We start from the raw sequence: 15,543 nt of genomic DNA, 5'->3' as shown, positions 1-15,543 counted from the left end.
GTCACCAGGATGAATAAAAAAACCTGAGACTGTTTAGCCAGAAGAAGAGGAGATTGAGGGGGAACCTCATTAACACTTACAAAAAAAAGTATAATATGTACCAAAAAAAACGTAAAAGGTGTATGTCAAGAGGATGGGCCAACACTTTTTTTTGTAGTGTCCAGCAACAGGACAAGGGGCAATGGATGAAAGCTGGAACACAAAAATTTCCACCTAAACATACGGAAAAATTTCTTTCCTGTAAGGGTGAGGGAGCCCTGGCACAGGCTGCCCAGGGAGGGTGTGGAGTCTTCCTTACTGGGGGTTTTCAAAACCTGCCTGGACGCAGATGCTGACAAGATGGTGGGGGGCTGATGCCCAGGATGTATAGAAAGAGTCTCAGGGAGTTGGGCTTGTTAGCTGAAAGAAGACAAAGCTGGAGGTTGTCAAACATCATTCCTTCACTATCCAACAGATGGTTCTTGAGATAGTATGAGATTCCTCTTAGAGGAGCACAGGAACAACATCAAAAGGGCAAAAATTACAAGATTGGCAATTCCACTTGGGGATACTGAAATAAATGTTCACAAAAAGAGTAGTGAAGTCATGATGAAGAGCTCAGAATGGCGGTGGATTTCCATTGCTGCAGATTGTCCAGACTCACTTGGATATGATTCTGAGCAACCGCAACCTGCTGTTGCTGTGAGCATGGGGTTAGACTAGAAACTTTCAGGGGTTCCTTCACACATTCACACACAGCTGGAGAGGCATATGGAAACAAGCTGAGACAGCTGTGGTGGAAACAACTGGTGGGTTGGACTGTGAAGGTAAAGGGTACAGACATGCCTCATGACAGTTCTGAAGGGCAGATTCAGCCCCAGAAAAGCTCTAAGGAAAGAGCAGTGTTCTGACAAGGGCAATTCCTCTTGACTTTCCTCTTTATCATAACATGGAATTAAGATAAGACTGTGCCCTGCCTGTACAGCTACTCTGTACAGTTTTCAGTTTGTCATGCTGTCAAAACCTAACAACTGTGGTTTTGAAACTTACCAAGTGAAGCAAGAATCTCCAGGGTCCTCATTGTGGGCTGGATATAAAACCAGAGTTTCTGCAGTGACAGAAGTCCCTGTCTCTGAAGATGTTCCAGCTGGGTAATTAGTATCATGTATTCCTTGATTAGAGTCCGCATAGCAGCAGCCAGAGCGTGATTTACCTGCCCATATTCGAAGGAAGACTTCTCCTCTATAAACCTGTTAAAAGGAAAATGGAAACTCTTTCAGGCAAAGCACCTTCCATCATTTTCAGGAACTTTATCTTCAGGATATCATACAAGTACACAAATAGGTGGTATGTTGGAAAGCACACCGCTCTTCAGCTGGAGGTTGAGGTTCCACATTTGCTCTGTGTTCCTCTGCCTATTTCCCATCACCACATTTCCTAGTACAGAAAGCTGTGAGAAGACATTTCATCTTAAATTGCAGGAAAATTAAAATTATTTGCTACACCACTATGTAAAAAGGGAGAGCCAGGATTTTCAAGGCCATTGTCTTTGCATAAGCAAGAGATCAGAGGACAGGAAAAGATCTCAAAAGAAAGCTATGTGCACTGAGACGTGTGAGGAAAGCACTAACTAGCTTCTGATACCACATGCCACAGCAGGGATTCATCTGACAGATGAATATGGCTCCACGTCTGTCAGTGGAGAGAGACAGATGCCTCTGAAAACAAGTCTCATCACCTGGAAGGAGACACATAAAAAGAGACTGCATGAATCACATCCTAAAAGTGCTGCTTTCTCTTTGGTGATCTTTTGGGGACATGGAATCAAATGTAGTCATCTATATAACAAACATCTGCTGTTAAGGAGGTACACCTTATACAAAGACCTTTTAACAATGGTAGCTACCAGAAACTAGGCAGCAGTAGGTTCTCCTGCTCAGAAGCACACAAAGGTTGTCTCAGTCCTGGATGCCCAGAGGAGAGCAAAAAGTAGGAAACATGGAGAAATTCATAGCAGAGTGGGAACAGACAAATCAAAATTAGCAGATTTATCCTATTTGCAGTTTGCTTGAATGTACTAAGGCAAGTTTAGACAAAGGGAAGGTGAGGTAAATAAAAAAGTGAACTGGCAGCACAAAGGAGAAACCTAAATCAGCTAAAACTGATTCAAAGGAATTGTCATTATTATTTGACATCTCCATAGGTTTAAATTAAGCTTGGAAGTTAAAAACAGCACAATGACAGATTCTCTGTTCCAGAACCTGACACTCAAAGGACAACATCCTCCTCTGACAAGTCAGCTTGGTACCTGGTGACAGCAGAGTAACTTGCTGCTACGGGAAGAATCCTAGTCACCAGCTCTTTGATGGACAAGTCCAAGTTTGGATCAACTGAAAACACACGGTTCTGCCTGCCAACGAGCGGCTGTGCTATGATGTATCTTCCATCCACACCAATCAGAATGTACAGTAAATCCTCCACAATGATGGATTCTTGGGAGGCAAGTGGCAAAGTACCTGTTTTCAAAGAAAAGGCCAAAAAAGAACACAATCAGAACATGCTGTAGCACTACCCAGTCGTCCACTCATGTGATTTCAATCTGGTACCAAAAGCTCGAAAGGAAGATACATCACTGTTCAAAGAGAACAAAGGAAGATCACACAAAACTGAACCAAGATGTAGAGGAAGACAATTGAGTAATGGCCAACTCTAAAGTCATCTACCTTGGGTTCCAGGAAAACAGAATCCTCTGCTCATTTATAACCAAAGCAAACCAAGTAGACAGGGCTATATATCCAACATCTGTGGCCAAGAGAACACCACCCACAGCTTGTGCTGCTTATCCTTCCACCCAAAAGGACTATACTGGACCCAAGGAGCTCCAATCTCGTCAGCAACTTCACTGACACATTCAAATATCAACAAAAAAGTTCACATACAGAATAAAGAAACACTAGCCCAGCAAAATCAGGAGGTGAACTGCAAAATGTAGGGTCTCTGAATGGTGCACTCAACTACAGACCAGCTGCAGAGAAGCATAAAAGACTCAACCAAGTGGAACAGATGATCAGAGAGTAGCTACAACACTAACTACAGCAATGCTTATCTCATGAAGTGAGGCAATAATCACTCTTCATCTGTAGAAGAGAACAAATGGTTCTGCACTTGTTAGAAATATTCTTGCAGCACATCTCAAAAGGCCCCAGCAGAGATACACAGTGGACAAGCTATTTAAGGGCATCTCCAAGAATGGGCCTACTGTTTTCATGTCCCACATGACACAGCCCAAATCTACACCAGGAAGAGGCTACAAGTTTCTTGTAGGACCCTCCTCAGTTCTGGAGAATGGAAATATGAGTCCCTAACTCAGCTGTTCTCTTCCAAAAAAAAGCTCTTAAATCTAATTTATTAATAAGGAAATATAGACAGTTCAGCCTAAAACTAAACACAAGGGAGAACATTAGTATCCTGCTGCTTTGATGAAGGGACACCAGGAAGATTGTTGTTGTCTTATTGGGGAGGATACTGAGCTGGGTGGATTAATGAATAAGGATGGAAGCTTTGTCAGGTACGACAGATTTTTCAGATGAGAATACAGATATGTTACTCCTAGAGTAGGATTTTATGGAGGCTGTGACCCAAGAGAGACAAAGGACTAGAAAACTCAAAGCAGATTAGATCCCATGGATCAACAGTGTGGCTGGAATTCAGCACAGGAGAAACACTGTGAACAATGGAAGTTGGGTTGTTTGGGATTTTCTAAACCCTGCTTTTCTCCCAGAGTGCAAGGAGCCAAGTTTTGCTTTCATCCTAAACGTCACAAAATCTTAACCAATACAAAACCTTAAAAGTTAATGCCATTTCTCCAGTGTATCACATACCTATAGATACTGTTGTGTCAGTACTTAAACTGGTGCCAACCAAGAAATCACCAATAAGTGCAGGTCTCTCATACACCCAGGATGGAAATACTGGAATTGGCTGACCAGAATTCTTCTTGTTCTGCTTATCTCGGAGGATTTTTCTTGTAAGCTCAAGAGGCTGTTGGAAAAAGAGAGAAAAAAAGAGATCTTCAGAAGATCATGAAATTTTGAGTTTTAAGCAGAAAATGACTATGACCTGGTAACTTGAGAAAAGGAAGTAGAATAGCTGATGTTTCAGAAGCACAGCGTAGGATTTCCCAATACCATCTAGCCTATCGATCCCAGTGCTGCAGACGTGACATTTTTCTACAGTTGTATCTTTCTTTTTATTGGAGGGTACACCAACACAGGGGACAGGCACAACCACCAGGCAGCTTACTAGTCTGCAAAGTGCACCACATCAGAGGCAGCAGGCTCCTTCCAGAAACAGTGAGTAGTAACATCTTACTCAAGGGGCACTTGCAGACAGGCTAACTGACAACACTGAACTCACCAAGTGCAACCCGCGTAAGCCACTCACAGACACCTGGAGAATGATGGAGTGTTTTACTCTAAATAGCAGTCAATGAAGGACGTGAGCTCTTAAGGTGTGGGAATAAAGAACTGGTAATTGGCAAAATGTAAGCCAGCCTTCAGAGTATGAGACTGCTGGTGAATGAGGTAATGTTACAGAATGCCTGCTTGCGACTGTGAGAAGCAGCAGCATGAGAAAACAGGCAAAGCCTGAAGGTCAGCAAGATGTAAAAGCAAAACCAGATATTATGTAACTTTCACAATAAATTGGGGGCTTGCATACAGCAGAGCAGCACTTGCTCATGACAATGCTCCCCCTTCAGCACTCCTGAGTGGGTTTCGTGTGTTTCAGCACATCACCCTGATCCCAGATGGCCCAAGACCGGCATTAAGGAACAAAAGACTTCCCACCCTTGGGTACAGGTCTCTTAATACAACAAATAGAGTGCAAGATTAATTATCAGCTATAGAGGCCTGTGAGATGTACAACCTACATGAACATTCAGACCCCCAAGCACACAAACATGGTGCACATGCTTATGAATGCTATTTCTTAAGTTCCACAGATGTGTATGTGAAATATGATACTGTGCTGGCTTTGTGTGGAGCAGTCTTTCTGGTATCAGGGTGGGGGGCTGCAGTGATGACCCCTGTAGGAATCTGCTTGAAGCTCCCCAGGCTCCAAGTTGGACCCACCTCAGGACAAAGCTGAGCCAAACAGACACCTCTGCAACCACTATTTAAGAAGGGAAAATTTGCAGCAAGAGGATGAGAGGGATACAACCACGCAGACATCAAGGCCAATGAAGGAGAGGAGAAGCACAGGAGCAGAGCCCCCCCTGCATCTCATGATGACGTGAGAACTGTCCCCTACAACTCACAGAGGGTGACTCTGGAGCTGAGACACGCCAGCAGCCCAGGGAGGACCACATGGCAGAGGTGTGACTGTGCCTGGAGGGCTGTGACTCTGGGAAGGTAGTGCTGGAGCAGTCTATTCCTGAAGGACTGCAGCCCATGAAAGGGATCTGGACCGGAGGAGTCTGTGAGGAGCTGCAGCCCCAGGGAAGGACTCATGTCAGACAGGTTTGCTAGAGACTGTATTGCATGAGAGAGCGATGGAGCGTGGGAGGGATGTGATGAATCCTTCTCTTCTAAGAGGGAAGAAGCAGCAGAGACATCTGTGAGGGACTGACTGCCATTCTCTGCCACCCTGTGCCACTGAGACATAGAGAAATGTGGAGCAGATAATTGAGCCTGGGAAGAGGGAAGGAATGGGGGAAGGAGATCTTAAAGGGATGGCTGAATTTCTCATAATCCTACTCTGGTTTGTTTTCTGGTTTTGATTGGAGGCAGATTAAACTGATTTTGTTTCTCCCTAGGTTGAGTCTGTTTCACCTGTAACCATAATATGCAAGTGAGCCCTTGCTGTCCTTGTCTCAAGCCACAAGGCCCTTGGTTATCTTTTCTCTTCCCCATCCCACCACAGTGGAGGGAGTCAGCAAGCGGTTGCATGATGCTTTGTTGCTGGCTGAGCTTAAACCACGATAGATACGCCTAGAGTAATTTTACTTTCCTCTCATAGGATGTCTCAGAGGAGAGAGGAATTTGGGAAGTAAGAAAACATATGACCTTTTCATCTTCAAGAATGACACTCTTACATGTGAGAAGTAGTTGATGCACACTGGGACTGGCCCCATCCATTTTTCAGATTCTCAGAGCTGCCAAGTGCTAGGTCTTGAAATCGTTTAAATAAGCATCAGCAGTGGGATCACTCTTAACTGCTGTGTCCAGAGACATCGCTTACTAAATCAGGTTGCTCAAAGCCCTGTCCAATCTGACCTTGAACATTGTTAGGGATGTAGCATTCAACCTAAACCCACGCTCTTTCCATTTAAAATTGTTGCCCCTTGTCCTGTCACTGCCAAGACCTGGTAAAATGTCTTATTCTCTCTTTCTTGTACACCCCTTTAGGTACTGGAAGGCTGCTCTAAGGTCTCCCTGAAGCTTTCTCTTCTCCAGGCTGAACAACCCCAGGACCTGCTACAACAGTTCCATGTCTTAAGGCTGTGGCCCCAGAGCCGGACTCAGTACAACAGCTGGAGCCTCATGAGGATGGAATGGAAGGGGAGAATCAGCTCAGTTGACTTGCTGGCCATGCTTTGTCTGCAAGAGCACATTGCTGTCTCATGTCCATTTTTCTTTTCAGCAGTATCCCATAGTCCTTCTTTACAAGGCTGCTCTCCATCCCTCCATCTGTACTGATAGTGGGGAGGACCCACATGCAGGACTTTGCACTTGGGCCTTGCTAGAACGTCATGAGGTTCACCGGGGCCCGCTCCTCCAGCCTGTCAAGGTCCCTCTGGATAGCACCTGTTCCCTCTAGGGTATCCACTGCACCACTCAGCCTGGTGTCACACACAGAATCACATACACAAATTTTCTGAGGGTAAACTCCATCCCAAAAGGTATGTCACTGATGAAGATATTAAATAGTATTGGTCCCAACACAAACCCTCGAAGGACACCACTTTTTACTGGTTTTCATCTGGACATTGACTGTGTAACTCTTTTGATGTGGCCACCCAAACGATTTCTATCTATCTAGCAGCCTCCTTTCTTTCATGGCCCTGGAAACTACCTACTGTAAAATTCCTTATTTCCATACTACACAGTAAGCCCAACAGGTCCTAGTGCCTGAGGGAAGACTCTGAAATGAGATGAGTTCATGGCACTGGGACGGAGTGTGCTGGCATCTCTGTCCCTGTAAGCTTACAGACTATGCGCTGGGGTGTGCCTGGAGTAAGGGTGTGGGCTGTGACATCCATCCCTAAGGAAAGGCAAGGACTGAGGCTTAATCTTAAGAGTGATCATGAAAAGGAACAGATAGAACCCTTGAAACAAACGCAGAAGCATTGAGGAATAGGTTCATAGAATCATAGAATCATAGAATGGTAGGGGTTGGAACGGACCTTTAGAGATCACCTAGGTTCTTCTTCACTAGCAATTCTCTGGACTGACAAAAGGCAAGGAGTTCAACCAGCTGCAATTCAACCAGCTCTAGTGTGCACTTGTTAACTGGCTGAATTCAAAAAAGTTGACATTTGTGGCTATATAAAGGGCATAGCTACCTGAAAGGCAACGTGTAGCTTTTACCACCTCAATGATTCTTGGTCCAAAAACTGGTCTAAGCAGCAACTCCAACCACTGAAATGTAACTGGCTGATCTCTCTGACAGTGCCAAGAAATGACGGGGCAGATGGCACAGCACTTGTGGCACGGGTGACAAAGCACGTCATGAATCAGCTCTCCACAACTTAAAAATTATATTGTTGTCATTAAAGACTTCAATGACAGCTGAAGTCCCAGGGCTGAAAACATGGTGCTCAAGCATCAGCCTGGCACTGACAAGCCCACAGGATAGGGTGGCAGTTTGCCACTGTCATGAGGATGAACCTTAAGCAATGACATTTCCCATACCCATCAAGGCAGAGAAAGAGCTCAGTGAATGCCAGCTGCACCCAAGGTCTCCCTGCACTACAGACCCCAAGCCAGGGAAGATGGGCAGCAGCGGGCAGACACTATGCCTATAGCACACCACCAGAAAGTTGTGGGGGCAGATGGTCTTTGCAGGACCTGGACCACAGAAAGTCTAAGAGTGGCCTGAAACTATAGGAAGGACTGGTATCAAGATGATGGGTGAAGCCAAACTTCTCTCAGCAGTGGCAGGACGTTCAGGTGGCCATGGACACAAGCTGCCTCTTGGGATATTGAGTTTGGCCAGGAAAAGACACTTCTTCCCAAAGAGGGGAAGCAACCATGGGATGGGTCCACAGGGAAGTGGAGTATCTCCTTTTTGGGGGCCTGCAGATTCAGATAGACTAAATGACAGCTGCCCTCATTTCATGTGGGTCACAGTCCTGCTGAGAGAGGAAGGTTGGACAGCCCTAGCAGTTCCTTCCCACCACTGCCACAACAAATCTGTGGTAACACTGGCAGCTATCCTCCGTGCTCAAATAACTGAAGACAGTACCACAAGGATCATGCCAGGGCACAACCTGGCTTCCAGAAGAGACATGGAGAAAATAATAAATTGCAAATATTATGGCTACTTGACAGTCCTCCTGGGACTGTTTCCTCTACTAGAAACTTTTGAGTCAAGAGATTTCAGCTATCAGAGTTAAGACAGCTTTACTGACCCAACGGCCTTGGGCACCTGCTCGTTAGGGCACTTATCAGAGTTTCAGCTCTTTAAGTCTGAAGAAGTATAAATGGAGCAGCAGAGAGGCTTGCACTGCCATTTCAGTTTATTTGGCTGTGAACTGCACATCCCAGAGATCACCACTTACTCTTCTTTCCTCTTTTGTCAAGTCTGCACATAAATCCTATTAAAGTGATCGATTATCTTACAGGATATTCATCTTCCCTTCACAATCTATATCAATCACTTGATTCAGATCACTTGTGAAGGATTTGGATGGGTCAGCCAAGCAGTCTGAGCCAACAAGTATTTCACAGTGTATATGGAACAAGGCTGATTTGCCTCACTGCCTGACAGGGGGAGGAGGTTGGACTCTGTTTAGTATCGAACTCTCCACCATTGCATGCATGTACAGCCCCTCAAGCTGACAGACTCCTCAGGTATCCCAAAGCAAAGAACACGGAGGGTCCATACTCTAGCCATTGATGGCTGGAGGTGATTTGACCACTGCAGCAAATTCCTCACTTGGTGGCAGATGCACTGTCTGTTATCATCTTCACCAGGGACAGCACAGTGCTCCCTGGAAGCTGTCAGCTCTGCTTAGCCACCACCACAAAAAGACCTTCACAGACTGAAGAGTAACTGCACATCTGCTGAGAAGCTAGCACAGGCAATAAACCATATACAGAGCTAGAAGCCTCAAAAACAAAGGCTGGTAGGACACATCACAAGCGTGACATGGTCAAGACAGAGCCAGCAGCACTGCAGAGCGAGCAGCTCAGTGAAACACACATCACACCAGAAGCAGACAGGCTTTGTAAGCTGATAAGACATAGATATGCTCCACGGAGCACAGAGACTCCAGACAGAGAGACTCTCTGCCACAACGGAGACTACAGATGGAGAAAACCCCAGTCTGGGATGTCTGAGTATCTGTGACCAGGCCAGCATCCTCAGAAACCATTCCATGCACAGCCTGAAGGCTTGTACCCTGTTAGATTATCTTAACCAGTCCTCAGAAGGCAGATCAGAAACAAACCTCTGGGACAAAGGTAAGTAGTGAAATTTCAAGTGGAAGGATTTGCAGATACTGTCCAGTTCTCATTCACTACAGACCTCTGAGCATCTGTTCTTCGTCCCCTTCTTCCCCTTATCCTCATTTACTGCTCTTTCACCTCTGTCAAAATGACTGCTCATACATAATTGCTCCTTATGCCTTCTGCCAAAAAGCCCTTATCTGCATCCACAGGCCTTCTGTCATTTTTTTCTCCCCTCTGCCCTGATGAGCAGGGTAAATGACAGCAAGGTCAACCCATCACAGTATAGTTACTTATACAAACGATTACAGGAAAGACAAGTTGGGATTTAAGTAATAACTGCCCGTTAGTACTTCCTACCACCTGCCATACTGATAACTAAGTGCTTGCTTAACTGTCTTCTAAGCCTGAGTCTTGAAATGACATAGTTTATTTCTACGGCGGGGTGTTTTCTTCCTTTTTGTCTTTGGGATAACAGAATGGTAAGGGTTGGAAGGGACCTTTAGAGATCATCCAGTCCACACCCCCCCACTAAAAACAGGTCCACCTAGATCAGGTCACACAGGAAAATGTCCAGGTGGATTTTGAAAACCGCCAGAGAAGGAGATTCCACAACCTCCCTGGGTAGCCTGTGCCAGGGCTCCCTCACCTCAACAGTAGAATAGTTTTTCCCTCTGTTTAAATGAAACTTTTTGTGTTTCAGGTCTTTTTCGGGTCTTTTCCATTACTCCTTGTCACTAGATACAATAGAAAAAATGGGATGTCCCAATCTCCTGACATCCAACACTTCAGATATTTTCAAGTACTATTGAGATCCCCTTCAGTCTCCTCTTCTCTAGACTAAACAGCCCCAGCTCCTGCAGCTTTTCCTCATAAGAAAGAAGTTCCAGTCCCCTGATCATCTTGGTAGCCCTGTGCTGGACTCTCTCTAGAAGTTCCCTGTCCCTCTTGAGCTGGGGAGCCCAGAACTGGACACAGTACACAGTACACTCTGTCCCCTCATCCAGATTATTGATGAAGATGTTGAACAAGACTGGCCTCACAACTGATCCCTGTGGAACTCCACTGGCCACAGGCCTCCAACTCAATTCTTTGCCATTGATCAGCACCCTCTGGGCACTGTCATTCAGCCAGCTCTCGATCCACCTCACCAAACACTCATCCAAGCCACACTGCCTGAGCTTTCTGATGAGGATGTCATGGGAGACAGTGTCAAAAGCTTTGCTGAAGTCAAGGTAGATGACATCTGCTGCTCTCCCCTCATCTAGCCAACCAGTTATGCACTCATAGAAGGCTATCAGGTTGGTCAAACAGGATTTCCCCTTGGTGAAGCCATGTTGACTCCCCTTGATAACCACCTTTTCCTTCTTATGTTTATTAACAACATTCAGGATGAGTTGTTCCATCACCTTTCCAGGGATAGAGGTGAGGCTGACCAGCCTGTAGTCTCTCCTGGGTCTTCCTTCCTGCCCTTTTTGAAGATTGAAGTGACACTGGCCTTTCTCCAGTCCTCAGGCACCTCACCTGTCCTCTGTGAATGCTTCTTTCAGGAGCTCACATAGCCAAGTAGAGGGAATGGCCGTGGCCACTTGAGGAATAATTATAGGAGGCATTGTACTCACATTACCTGAAAGCGCAGAACTCCCAGCAAGGAGGGGACAACGTCACAATGACTGCTGAGCTCCCGAGCAAGCAATGCCACAGGCAGAAAGGGAAACACCAGCACAGCTTACAGCAGGTCAAAGTCCATTAACCCCCAACAGCTGTTTGTCATGGTCAAAATTTACCTGATTTCCCTCAACTGACTTACACAAGAAATGGCAACTTTTGTTAAGATCAGAACAAAGATTTAATACAATAAGACTAATAAATTTTGAGAGGTAATTTAGAATCTCTGCACAGGTAGGAACATTTATAATTCCAGGCAATGATAAAAGCTAAGAGCATAGATGCACACATGAATGGAAGGGAAAGATTTTGTGCCCAAGGCCTGGGAAGACAGTACCTGCTGTACGCTGGAGGTGGCTGTGACACTGCCCAGCTGCTTGCGTAGCTCCTCGAGCTCCTGTAGAGATATCTTGGAAGTAGATGAGGGAATGGAAAAATTCATGCTGCCACTGGCTGCTGCATTTGCTGCAAGTTCGGCCCTTTCTTTAGCATTTTGTTGCAAATACTGGAGTGTCTGTATATACACAACAAAGAAAATTTTGTGAACATTGGTCAGCACACACTAAAGCAAAAAACAATGAGTGTTGTGCTGAATGAGACCATGGGCCTTTCTGTCCCAGTTCTGCATGTCTTAGTGGTTTATATCAAAGAGTTTAATTCTCAGTGGTGCTTTAATAATTTAGAAAATGCTAGAACTAGTAACCTGTTGATTTCTACACATTTCACTGAATATTACCACCAGAAAGCAAGCTGTACTTCAAACCATTACATTGTTGCTACTATTGAATACTTATAACACATCCAGTTGTAAAGGAGAAACAAACCTCTTTGTCTTCTGTGAGTTTTGATAGCAGATACACTAAAGAATCTAGATGTCTTGTATTTTTAGACTTCAGCTCATCGTACTTCTTCAAAAATTCTTCAGGAGTTCGAGAAAACTCTGCTATTTTTACCTGTAAAACATCACATTATTATTAAATGTTTAATCAATATTATCAAAGCATTCAAGAGAGGAGCAGTGTGCAAAGATGGAGACAAGGCGCAGGCTGTGGCTGCCACCAAAATACTTAAGGAAATAGATTTTAGAATAATGCAGTTGGTCTCCTACTAATAATTATGCTGGAGGAGAGTGGAGGTCCTGGCACTCTGGGTGACAGAGAAGGCACTCCAGGAGAGAAAAGATGAAGGTAAACACAAGACCTGCAGCAGAGTTTGCCTCACACGTGCTCAGTCTGAAGCAATATTATCCTGTATGAGCAGTTTCATTAAGGTATTTGGCACGGATGAAGCCACATCTGGACACTGGGCCCACTTTGGGAGCCCCATCAACAAGACAGACATCAACAAACTAGACTTGAGCAGAGCCATGGAGACAGCGGGGCATATTGCCCACTGACTGGTGGGGTTATTGATCCTGCTCTGAGGGTCTGTAAGAGCACTACAGGCCCTGCGCAAACTGTGACATGGAAAATTCCAACAGTCTTTTCTGGAGAGAGTATTGATCCTGGGACGTGGTCAGAGAGCTGGAGGAATCTCCTGGAGATCTTTAAAATGCAGCTAAGCTGTCTGGCCCTGCTGTAAGCAAAAGGCTGGACTGTAGGTGTCCAGTTGTGGTTCCTACTTAATTCTTTCTACAAGTCTATGAACTGTAGCTGTCAGAGTAAAGGCTGGAATTAGAGAAGACACATATGTCAGTCTACAAAGACCTGAACTTTCAGAGCTAGCAATTTTCTAACACTTGACTGATGGACTGCTTTTAAGAATGGCAATGAAAAGTGGCATCATGGCCCTAGAAGCACAATTGGTCATGAGAGTGTCAGACTTTCATTCCCAATACTTAGGTGATAATCAGAAAAAAAAAAGTCAGGTATTGTTCACATAACTGTATTTCGTACCATCACTCCTATAAAATGTGACTAACATTCTTCCTTTGTTTTATTCCTCCAGAGGACAACTCCTCTAATTAAAACTTGAAACAACCATCACAGACACACAATAAGCTCCGTCTTTGAATTTTCCTGTTCTAATAATCCTTCTAGTTTTCTTTCACCAGTCTCTCCAATCTCTTGCACATTGATGCAAGGTTTACTGTTTTCATGATATAATCTTTCTACTTCATACCCTAAATTAAGACTCCAGATCAGACTACTCCCCTATTTACCAATGCCAACGTGACTTCCCCATTATTCTCAGAAACCCTTGGGACAGTCATTACCCCTCCTCCCAACACATGACGAGCTCTGTGCCCACAGAAGTCAAGTCATCTCACAGAAGAGCAGCGTACAGAAAAGGTATTTTACATCACTGGCCACAAGAAATCAATGCTGAGGGCTGTTTATCTTGAATCTCTCCTGAGGGAAGACCACGCTATCAGAGTCAATGCAACCTGTACCAAGGACTGCAAAGGCAACGCACTGTCTGGGGGTCCCACTGGCCCACCCGCCAGGTCTGATGCGCTGCCAGCACCACTCACCTTCGCGCTGTGTGCAGACACAGTCGTGGTGACATAAGGCGTCCGGTTCTTCTGCAGAAGATCAGTGTAGACCTCAGCCCCCTCCCCGCCATGAACACGCAGCAGGCTGAGCAACTCATTGACATCGTGGTGAATGCGGAACTCGCTCATACTCCTGCCTGAGGTGACAAGCTCTGAGGGATGCAGAAACAAAGGCAGTAAGCTATTGTTTCACTGCTGCAAATGAAAACATATCCACACAAACAATGACTCCTGACTATGTTATGAGCCTGCAGGGTATGCCAAACTATTTGGCCAGAACAAAAAAAGCACATGTAAGGAGAGGAAAAAAGCAAAACAGAGATAGTCATTATTGTGCCTAATTTAACTATGCTGGCACATAGCCCACCTTAGGCGTAGGTGAGCCAGCAGAAGATTTTTCAATCTCAAAATCAATCTGAGAGTGGGAAAGTTACCGAGTTGTAAGAAGCGCTGGTTCATGTACTGACAGACAGCCTGCCCATATTGAAATTATTCAAAAGCACTTTTGAATAGATGTGCCATCACTCAGGGGTCCTGATTAATATCCAACTGGGATTTCCAGTGCTGTAGTTTGAGCCGATGCCTCTGGGGATATCACTGTGCCTCTTTGAGCAGCATCTGGCCCTGGCATCTCCAGGACCCCTTTGGGCAGAGGGAGATGCTGCTGGATCACTCTTTGCCTCCTTGTCTCCAGCTGAGCAAGTCCAGCTCCCTCAGTCTCCTCGCATGCTCTGGCCTGTACTCCCCATTGCTGCAGCCTCCCTAGGCTTGCTCCAGTTTGTTTATCATTCTCTCACAAAACAACCACAAGACTGGCCAGTGGTTTAGAAGTGGTGTCACAAATGATGTGTTCTCTTTCCTTTACTTGCTAGCTACATTCCTGATAACTTGGGGGAGAACTAGCCTTTGCTGTAACAAGGGCACAGCACAGGTCACAGCAACTCTGTTGCCCTGGACCCCAGGTGTGCTCTTTCCAGCTCTCATCTGGCCTCTTGCTGTTCCCAAGGACTCGGCATTTACATGCTTTTTTTGTGTTCCTTACGGTTTCTATGAGCCCACCTCTCCCACCTGTCATGGTCTCTATAAGCAGTTTCCACAATCTCCAGCCTATGGGCCCCTCATCCCATTATGCGATGGATCAGCTTATATAAAGTTGTATCTCCTGTCAGCCTGGTTACCAAAGGACTCATCTAATGTCACCAGTGCCAACAGCCAGGGCTGGAATGAGGAACAAATTCCACTTCTCTCTAGGGCTGCTGAAGGGATCGAGACTCAAGAGCACGAAGGAGTAAGGAGAGAGCAGGGGGGCTCGGCCGGACCCAGCGGCATCTATCCCTGCCCAAAGGGGTCCTGGAGGCGCCGGGGCCGGAATCTGCTCGGAGGAACACAGCGAGAGCCCCAGAGGCACCGGCACAAGCTGCGGTGCGGGAAACCCCGACCAGCACCAAGCAACGGCCCGTGTCGTGAGGGGAGGGCGTCCTCATGCCCGGGGATGCCCCGACTCGCCTGGACAAGGCCCCCAGCAACCCGCGCAGCTGCGACAGTGACCCTGCCGGGAGCGGGATCAGGCCGGACACTCTTCACCCGAGCGGCGCGGCGCGGGGCGGGGCGGCACGACCACCCCCCATCCCGGCTGGGCCCTACCTGCCTGCCCGGAACTGCTGCGGTGGGCGCCCGGAAGCGGGCTCTACGCAAGCGCGCCTGGAGACGCGCCCCGCGCAGGCGCGGTGG

At 46.2% G+C, this 15,543-nt stretch overlaps 1 protein-coding gene across 4 annotated transcripts in view; it reads right to left on the bottom strand.

The window, feature by feature from the left end:
• Positions 1-15,495, bottom strand: part of TUBGCP2 (tubulin gamma complex component 2) — a 35,046-nt gene extending 19,551 nt beyond the window's left edge. The window contains exons 1-7 of one of the 4 annotated variants that reach the window (XM_062001918.1): positions 15,457-15,495; positions 13,792-13,964; positions 12,143-12,271; positions 11,656-11,832; positions 3,861-4,020; positions 2,288-2,495; positions 1,030-1,229 (exon numbers count right to left, since the gene is read on the bottom strand). In XM_062001918.1, the coding sequence (XP_061857902.1) occupies positions 1,030-1,229; positions 2,288-2,495; positions 3,861-4,020; positions 11,656-11,832; positions 12,143-12,271; positions 13,792-13,941 (1,024 nt within the window). In that variant the 5' untranslated portion in view covers positions 13,942-13,964; positions 15,457-15,495. The other 3 variants (XM_062001919.1, XM_062001920.1, XM_062001917.1) reach the window with 3 other exon arrangements.
• Between the last annotated feature and the right edge of the window lie 48 nt (positions 15,496-15,543).

Source organism: Colius striatus, chromosome 8, assembly GCF_028858725.1.
Source record: "Colius striatus isolate bColStr4 chromosome 8, bColStr4.1.hap1, whole genome shotgun sequence".
NCBI lineage: Eukaryota > Metazoa > Chordata > Aves > Coliiformes > Coliidae > Colius > Colius striatus.
Note: the sequence above shows the minus strand (reverse complement) of the source record. Positions and strands in the feature narration are given on the sequence as shown.